The 9,969-nt window shown below is 31.4% G+C and overlaps 1 protein-coding gene across 2 annotated transcripts; it reads left to right on the top strand.

Moving 5' to 3' along the window:
• The first annotated feature begins 534 nt into the window (after positions 1 to 534).
• LOC139482093 (uncharacterized) lies at positions 535 to 4,257 on the top strand. 2 transcript variants are annotated; one of them, XM_071265758.1, is made up of 2 exons: positions 535 to 580; positions 2,193 to 4,257. In XM_071265758.1, the coding sequence occupies exon 2, from the start codon at positions 2,204 to 2,206 to the stop codon at positions 3,905 to 3,907; it is 1,704 nt and encodes a 567-aa protein (XP_071121859.1). In that variant the 5' UTR covers positions 535 to 580; positions 2,193 to 2,203; the 3' UTR covers positions 3,908 to 4,257. The 2 variants fall into 2 exon arrangements, with proteins under 2 accessions (XP_071121859.1, XP_071121858.1); XM_071265757.1 differs by having other exon boundaries at positions 541 to 567.
• The last annotated feature ends 5,712 nt before the right edge of the window (positions 4,258 to 9,969 follow it).

Raw genomic sequence — 9,969 nt, 5'->3', positions numbered from 1 at the left:
CTTGTCTGGGTCGATATAAGATGGTCAGAGTTGACTTAAAATAGTCGGTCCAAAATTTTCCGGACCGACTTGTCAAATAATCATCATTAGAACGTTTAGCAGATCATGATTGGTTTGCCTCATCTTAAACGCTTAGGTAACATTGATGTTGATTTTTTAATTTAAAAAAATGATTTTTAATATTAAAATTAGCATATTATTTAATATTGAAAAATCATTTATTAATATTAAAAAATCTTAATGAATATTTAATATTAAACAAATATTTTTTTAATATTAATAGATGATTTTTTTTAATATTAAAAATTCATTTATAATATTAAAAAAACAGGATTTTTTAATATTAAAAAATCAATTTATCAGTATTAAAAATGATTTTATTATATTTAAACATCATTTTTTAAATTAATAAATGATTTTTTAGTATTAATGAATAAGGAATAAATTTCACAACAGCTTGCCATAATCAGCTTCTTAAACGATGGATTTTAAATATTCCAGTGCGTTTCTTTACATGTTCAGTATATTTAAAATACAGGTGTGTGATCGATATCACCATGATCACAGGTAAACTTTGAAGGTTTGTGATGTCAATTTCTATCACTGTTTATGTTATTATCTTCTTTTATAATGATAAGAGCGAATACGCATCATGAGTTTATGATATACATGTTGGTTTGTTTATTTCATTGAACGTTTCAGAACACTCGAGAATAAACAATTGTACATTTCAGCCTTGAAACAGAAAATGTCGCCTACTGATTATAAATACTAGTATACATTTGACCTGGTTTATTAAATTTTCAAAGCTGATCTAAATGATAACATAGAAAAATAAGGACTGAGCAAAACGAACCGGCAAAAACCGGTGGTGATCTCAAATGCCCAGGAACGGTAAACCGGTTTAATTCACGTGTTGATTAGGCGTGTTGGTAATATTAGTACTAATCCTGTACAAAGTCTAATACGGAATGTCGAGGGAAAGAGGACAGGGTTGTAGTTACGATAATGTAAAATTGTTATTTCTTGATGATGGTTATGAAATATCTGTTTTGCAGATGATAACGGATACGTTCCTAATATCGTAACTACAATATTGTCCCCTTTTCACGGGTTTGACCTACCGAATTATACTTGTTACTAACTGATTGTAATAACATGATTGACACGACGGATACCACATGTGGAGTAGGATCTGTCTACACTCCTGGAGCACTTGAGATCAGCTAGTGCTTATATTTATTTATTTATTGTTTTTATGCTTTTAGTCTGTAATATTTTATGGTCTTCAAGTAGAGGCACTTGCCACATGAACTTTGACTCTGGAGGCTCACAAATCAAATAGTTGCTTTCATTATATTGCATGTTTTTTTTCAGTTTTGCTTGGTAGTATTTGCATGATGCTGCAAGATTTTTTTATGCGATAGTCGGTTAAAGAGTTCACCAGAGCTCATGTTTTCTCTGTTATTATGTATATATATGCCGACTCTAAATAAAATTTTCTTACTTACTTACTTACCCAGTTTTTTTGTAGGGTACGTTTTGCTTAGTCTGTAGTGTTCTATCTTTTGTTTAGTTAAATATTGTTTAACTTTCCTTTTTTCAGCTATGTCGTTGTCAGTTTTCTTTCAATCTATGAGTTTGAATGTCCCTCTGCTATCGTTATAACCACAATTGTTAAATCTAGTAGTCTTTAAACTTGGCGTTATTTGGAATTGAATATTTTATTTTAGATCTCTTTTTGTCATATATCTTTGTACTAGAGTAATTAGTGTTAATAATTTGTAAGAACTTTTAATTTTACATTCAGCGTTTCCAATGTAGATAAATTCAGACAAACACACCGGAATCACCGAATTTATTAAATGTTATTTTCAGTTACTAGCTATATATATATAGTATTGAGCTTTCTAGAAGTTGACTGCATAATATTATCAGTCACCATTTTTTAAGTGTACATTAATACAGATTTTGACGTGTTACATAATTACATAATGCATATAGTTTAGGGTTTAAGCGTTTCCGGTGCAAGTAGATTTAGAAAAACGGGTCTGACGCACACAACTTATGAAGTGCTATAACCATAGAACAATCAATTAAAAAATTGTAAAAAAATGTATAAATCTTATTAATAAAGTTTACATATGACACAAATACAAATTTATAACATAGTTTTGAACTTATTTTGATAGGACCATCGTCAATGGCTTCTTGTACATCAGTGTGTGCAGTATGCGATCTTCGACATCAAACTTCGACGTCCACTCACTGGTGTATTCAGTGTGAGGAACCATTATGTTCTAGCTGTAGAGAACATCATAATGTTTCAAAGGCAACAGGGAATCACCAAACTATTTCTATTTCTGATTACCAACTATTACCAGCTGTTGTAACCGACATCAGGCAGGATTGTGTTTATCACAATGAGATGTTTCAACTTTACTGTATTAAGCACGAGACTCCAATATGCAACAAATGTGCAAAGGAGCATGGTGCATGTGGGAAAATAGCGTCACTTGATGATAGGGTAAGAGACATCAAAACTTCAGAGTCCTTTATTGACCTGGAGCAGAACCTTGAAGACCTATTAACCTATATCAATCTTATCCGTAAAGACAGAGAATCTAATATGGAAAGTATAACAGATCAAAAGACGAAAATAGCTGCACAAGTTTGTCACTTAAAACAACAGGTAATCCAGCATGTTAATAAACTTGAAGAAGAGTTCATAAATGAACTTAACCAAATTGAATTTGATTGCTGTGAAACCGTTCGGTCGATTGTGTCTTCACTTCAAGATGAAGCAAGGAGGATAAATCAGATGAAATCAGAAATCAAAAACACGAAGAAAAACGCATCAACTTTGCAAGCCTTCCTATGTATGAGGGAAATTCAGTCGAAGACCACGGAATATGAAAAGCATCTGCAGTCCAGTATTGAAAAGAAGAATCACAATAAGATCAACATAAAAAGTGCAATCAATAATAAGATACAGGATATTCTGATGATTGAAACATTTTGTTCCATTGTAGTCAAGGAAAGTAATTCTACTGAAATAAACTTAAATAGAAGGAAAGAAAGACAAGCCCAATTGTTGATTCCAAAAGAAGTAGTATCAATCAATAATATCAAACTCGTTTTCAAACGAAAAGTTGACCAAACCTGTATGTACCCTACTGGATGCTGCGTTACGAAAAAGGGTGAATTTCTGTTTACAGATTTCAAAGATACAAATGGAAGAGTTAAGGTGGTTAATGCCGACAGTGGAGTTGAATATGCAATCCAACTTAAAGAACCATACCGCGCGTTTAGTCTAGTGTCCTTAGATGATACTACAGTAGCTGTATCTTCTAGACATTCAAGTAAAAAGCCAGGTATCAGTATTGTTGATCTGATCAAGAAAAAAGTGACAAAGTTCATTGATTTACCAGGTGATCCTTACGGTATTACTTACGATGGTAAATCTGTAATCTGTTGTATGGCAGATAAGGACCTTCATGTTGTATCTTGTTCAGACTACAATATCACTACAATCTCTAATACAGTCTCATCGCAGTTATCATACGTGTCAACGCATGCTGACAACATTTTCTTCACATATCCAGATAAACAAAAAGTAATGTGCTGCTCATACAGTGGAGCACAAGTTTGGGAGTTCGAAGAGACAAGAGTTTTAGATGGTCCCGAAGGAATAACCATAGACAACAAAGGGAATGTTTTTGTTGTTGGAAGGAACACGTGTAATGTGGTGGTCATATCTCCTGATGGAAAACAATGCAAACAGATACTGACCAAAGAAGATGGTCTTAATAGACCAACAACTCTTTTCTTTGACGAAGCACGGAAACAGCTGTTAGTAGCAAATGGAACCAACTTTTCAAATGTTTATGACATTTCTTACGGCTAAATTAAATATCATCGTCTAAGGAGACTTTTGTCGTATCATTGTTATTATAGCTGTCATAGACTTTCTATTGAATATACAAATGCCATTTACACAAATCGTGAGATATTGTTTCAATTGAAGTTAAACACACGTTTTGCAATGTGATATACAGATGCTTAAAGAAAACTTTAAAAAAATAGTTGTATATTATGGTATGGTATAAACACAAGAGAAAGAATATATTATCTATATATGATTGCGGATTTAGGTATTGCGTGTTTGTGATGTATTTCTGTCTCAATTTCTTGTCATTTCAGCCATATTTTTAACAGTGTCATAAAGAAGGGGGTTAGTTACCCGTTAAACCAGGTTCAACTCAAATTTTCTTAAAATGTTCCATACCAAGTCAAGAATAAGGCAATTGTTATCAAATATTTCGTTTCTATGTATGTTAGTACTTCAGTGATCCTGTTGTTTCTTAGCTTCCCTCTTATAGTTGTTGTGTTTCCATCGGTTTAAGTTTGTAAACTGGATCTGTTTTCTTTCAATCGATTTATGACTTTCGAACACCGATAGCCTACTGTTTACTTATTTACAACAACAGAAAGAAAATATAATCTAAATATGATTTCCTATTTAGGTAATAGTGTATTCAATAAAAGTTATATTTTATTTGTTTTATCAACTATGAAAATAATAAGATACAAAGGAAAAACGTCAAACGAATACCAAAAGAACTTGTTGTTGAATTAAAGCACAACATGAAGGTGGCGTCAGTTATACGTTAAAAATATAGAAAATAGCAAAAGGTTCAATTAATTTCTATCAGTAACATATAAAACTTCCATATGTCAAAAACTCTACAATATTCCTTGATAGGTTCATGCGTTCATTGCTTGTTTTGGCTAAGCATTTATTTGAATTACAAAAAAGAGAAGATAACGAGACAAAAATGCAAACTTTTACGTAAAAAAGCAAAACAAAACAAAACAAATCAGCATGGGAAAATGAAAGCAAAGACGAAAAAAGAAACAATAGCAGATCTTTACACAGAAGTCCGAAGATTGCGCAACTCAAACCATGATAAAAACAGAAAAATGAAATTCTTTTATTACCCTCATTGCTAACTTTCATATTTTATTCTAGAGATAAGGTAGATTACATTTTATTCTTGATGAAGTTAACAAAGTTAACAATCTTTAAATAATTAAGTGAAATAACGTCATCGAGGTTTCTTTGTTTGTATTTATCAGTAAACTTGTATACATATTTGTTTAGGGACCAGCTCGAGCACACCGCTGGTTGTAGCATTTTATTGCTGTTTTGAAGATCCATTAGTAGACTTTGTCAATTGTCTGCTCAATGGTCGAGTTGTTGTCCCATTTACATTCTCAATTTTATTGGAAAGTGAAATCAATTGACAGCGGGCACATTTTTTCTGAATTTTTAAATGAAGATTAAGATCTCTATTTAGTATCTTATAATATTTCATTTTGTATGAGAATTTCTATTAGATGATATTTCTGGTTAACGTCATTATTTGTTTCTATCCTTTTACTACTTTTCCTATTTCTTTCTATAATTCCTTTTTATCATCTGTTGTAATATTTGAATCAGAATCAAGAATATAGAATATAAGTTTGAATACAACTCTGTCATCTGTTAATGCATCTCTTATTTCCTGGTAAGAATTAAGAAGTTTAAAAACTGTATTCTTGTGTTTCATGAAACGATTTGCCTGACAAATATGTTAAACGGCTAATAACAGACACTTCACCTTAATTAGGAACTGTGAAGGCTGATTAGAATGTATAAAGCTGTTCATGACATAAAATACAACTTATGTATTTATGTTTCTGTTAATACTGATATGTGCCATACACAAGATGACGATATTCATAACGTTTTACAATAAGCATTTAACCGTTATGTCTAAAACTATATGAACATGTAACTTCTCCTTTTTTCTTTTTATCAAATCAAATAATATTAAAGATGGTTAAAAAGACGCATTTGTGAGGAAATTTGGTGTTTAAAGTATCAATATTTCCAAAAAATTCAATTGCATGTGGTCGCTAACAGTCTTATTTAGGTAATATGAAAATATTAAATGTTTAAAATTTAATTGAAATCGGCTAGCAAGAATTTTACTGCTAATGACCCTTTAAGGGCAGTTTTAAGTTATATATATTATTTTATATTCTCCAATTATTTCTCTTCTTTTTCAGCCATATTTTTAACAGTGTCATAAAGAAGGGGGTTAGTTAGCCATTAAACCAGGTTTAGCTCATATTTTCTAGTAGCCTTTGTCCGTTGTCTGCTCAATGGTCGAGTTGTTGTCCCATTTACATTCTCAATTTTACTGGAAAGTGAAATCAATTGACAGCGGGCACATTTTTTCTGAATTTTTAAATGAAGATTAAGATCTCTATTTAGTATCTTATAATATTTCATTTTGTATGAGAATTTCTATTAGATGATATTTCTGGTTAACGTCATTATTTGTTTCTATCCTTTTACTACTTTTCCTATTTCTTTCTATAATTCCTTTTTATCATCTGTTGTAATATTTGAATCAGAATCAAGAATATAGAATATAAGTTTGAATACAACTCTGTCATCTGTCAATGCATCTCTTATTTCCTGGTAAGAATTAAGAAGTTTAAAAACTCTATTCTTGTGTTCCATGAAACGATTTGCCTGACAAATATGTTAAACGGCTAATAACAGACACTTCACCTTAATTAGGAATTATGAAGGCTGATTAGAATGTATAAAGCTGTTCATGACATAAAATACAACTTATGTATTTATTTTTTCTGTTAATGCTGATATGTGCCATACTCAAGATGACGATATTCATAACGTTTTACAATAAGCATTTAACCGTTATGTCTAAAACTATATGAACATTTAACTTCTCCTTATTTTTATCAAATTACATAATATTAAAGATGTTTAAAAAGACGCATTTGTGTGAGGGAATTTGGTGTTTAAAGTGTCAATATTTCCGAAAAAATCAATTGCATTTGGTCGCTAACAGTCTTATTTAGGTCAATGTTTATATCGGCTTATCTGACCGCCGGCAGTCTTTGGTGGTAAATAAGATGACATCTACACAAAATTGCACATGAAATAATGAGTTATATCATCGAGTCCATGTATGAATATTGTTTCTTATAATTTTATAACTTGCTTATACGTTTTCGTATGTTACAAATGAAAATAATGAATGTTTAAAATTTAATTGAAATCGGCTAACAAGAATTTTACTGCTAATGACCATTAAGGGCAGTTTTAAGTTATATATATTATTTTATATTCTCCAATTATTTCTCCTTTTTTTCGTTTTGGAATGGAAACATTATCAAAAAGACTTTAAAAAGTTAACACGCTATTTAGGAAATCTATTTTATAAGGTTTTGTTTCAAATATTTTTATCGTGTTGACATCGTGTTTCAAATTTTGTGTTCCGTTTAATTTAATAAAGTATGACACTTCCTTTATACAAGGGTATTTTGGGAAATCAGATATTTTTTTCATTCCTTATGATTAGATTTCAAATCTCTGATATCAAGTAAGCTTTTCAAAATCAACAGTCGAGTTCTTTTAATTCGAAACGTTTCCTTACCATCAATACATTACTTCATATTCTAAATAATTTGTCCAAATATTTCATACAAAAAACCTGATTTCCCATTTTAAATTATTGTTAAATGATGTTAGAATATTATTAATGTTTGAAAAGAAATTTCGATTCGCTAAGTCCCATTCATTTTAGAGACGTTAATATAGTACCTATAAACAGTTGACTTTTTTTTCTGTTTTTCAGTTTCATTTACTATTTGTATCGACCTGATGAGTTAATATAAAAAAAAGAAGATGTGGTATGATTGCCAATGAGACAACTATCCACAAAAGACCAAAATGACACAAACATTAACAATCATAGGTCACCGTACGGCCTTCAACAATGAGCAAAGCCCATACCGCATATAGTCAGCTATAAAAGGTCCCTATAAGACAATGTAAAACAATTCAAACGAGAAAACTAACGGCCTTATTTATGTAAAAAAATGAACGAAAAACAAATATGTAACACATAAACAAACGACAACCACTGAATTACAGGCTCCTGTGACTTTTTCGATTAGTTTTAATAGTTCGTTCTTATGTTGTGCTATTAGACCACTATTCCAGTTAGACGGAGGGTAAGGATAACTGTTTTTATAACTGTCTGATTCTTCTATATTACATGTATAAGAAGGACATTGCAACTCATAAATCGAAAATAAACTGACAACACCATTGCTTAAAACAATAAAACGGACAAATTATAGTACACAGAGAAAACTAAAGACCAAACAAAACGAATCTAGCACCATGTGATTTCAGGTGCAACGGAAGGGTAAACAGACCCTGCTCAACATGTGGCACCCTCGGTGTTGATCATGTTATAATAAGCTTGGTAAATATATAAAGGAATATGTGGTATGAGTGTCAATGAGACAATTCTTCATCCAGGTCACAATTTATAAGATAAAGCATGATATAGGTCAAGGTAATTAGTGTAGTTTGCAACCAACGAGAAATTTAATACAAATTGAAACGTCAACTTGAAGGTTAAAATGTTTGTCCGATCCTTTGTCTTTTCTTTATCCAGAAATCTTCTTTTCACTTTCCAATAGGATATATATCTCCAATTTGTGCACAATCTAGTATGAGGTTGTTAATTAAAGAGGCAAATCAACAACTCCAGCAATCTTCTGAGGAATAGGTATGTCAAAGTCCAGTGGTTGTTTTTGTTGATGTGGCTTACAAGTGTTACTCGTTTCTGGTTTTTAACTTATATCAGAACGATGGTTTTCCTTTTTGACACGTTGAGCCAAGTTTAAGACGTTACAACTTAACAGACGTGATTGGTCAGTTACTCTTTACCCGATATATTCAACGTTACATCACTGATAGATGAATCAACGACTTACTACTTGCGGTGGCAGAAACCAATCCATATGTACACTCAATACCCACGTCAACATACACTTAAAAAAACCATTATTGAAGGTAAAATGGTATTCAGACTAACGTCCCAGAGCCTGTATCCTAGGTGTTAGATAATTGACTTCCATTTCACTGCCTCACAGCTTTGGTACTGATAATGCTTCATGTCATTTCACAGCTGACCAACCTGGCGCAGAAGGCAGCCATTGTTAAAACAAAATTATCATACGAAAACCCTGATGGTGGCAGTCCTTTCCAACTTTTACTGCATTTTTGTCAACAAGATAGTTAGCTCTATAGTAAGTCAAACCGCTGTTGTATTCTTCTAATAATTAAAGAATATTTTATAGGAACTTTGTTACTTCCATACATTTGTCTATTTGTTATACTATTTCTTATTAATTCGAACATCGAATAAAAAGCTACCAGATGAAACAAGCCATGAAATGTCAGCGAAGCACTCACTGTTGCAAAAAAGTTCATTTGTATTCGGCTTTTAAAGAAAGAAATATTTTGAAACAATATGGCTCTTCAAAATAAATGTCTGTGTTTGAATATTGTTACACAATTGTTTTAAATTTTGACTCATTGACGAGCTTCTGTTGCTAAACATGAAAGATTTGGTGTGACTTGAACCAGGAATCGGGCGTTTCTCTATAATTTTGTTGAAAGCGCAAAAGTACAGTTTTATTGATAGTTCACAAAATTTCGTTCATTCTTGAAACGCCTTTTCCGTATTTTTATTTCTATATTAATTGCAATTGATACACTAGGAGACTCGCACTATTTACCAAATAGTGTAAAACAATACTGTTTTGCTGTGTCACGCATACTTGGTATCATGTAGTAGGCAAATGTGTTCCCCCTTTTTATATTTCAAATCAAAGCTCAAACCTGAGAGAGATTAAAACTGTGTAAGAAGACGTGACTGCTGTAATTATCAAATACATGATACATGTATATGAAATGTTTTTTTAACATTCATATATGCTTATAGATTTATTCGTTCCTGGTTTGAGATTGCGGCATTTTACAATGTCAAAAAATATATTATACTTTCTAAACTTTGCACTGAATCAATT

The sequence above is a fragment of the Mytilus edulis genome, chromosome 7 (assembly GCF_963676685.1).
Source record: "Mytilus edulis chromosome 7, xbMytEdul2.2, whole genome shotgun sequence".
NCBI lineage: Eukaryota > Metazoa > Mollusca > Bivalvia > Mytilida > Mytilidae > Mytilus > Mytilus edulis.
Note: the sequence above shows the minus strand (reverse complement) of the source record. Positions and strands in the feature narration are given on the sequence as shown.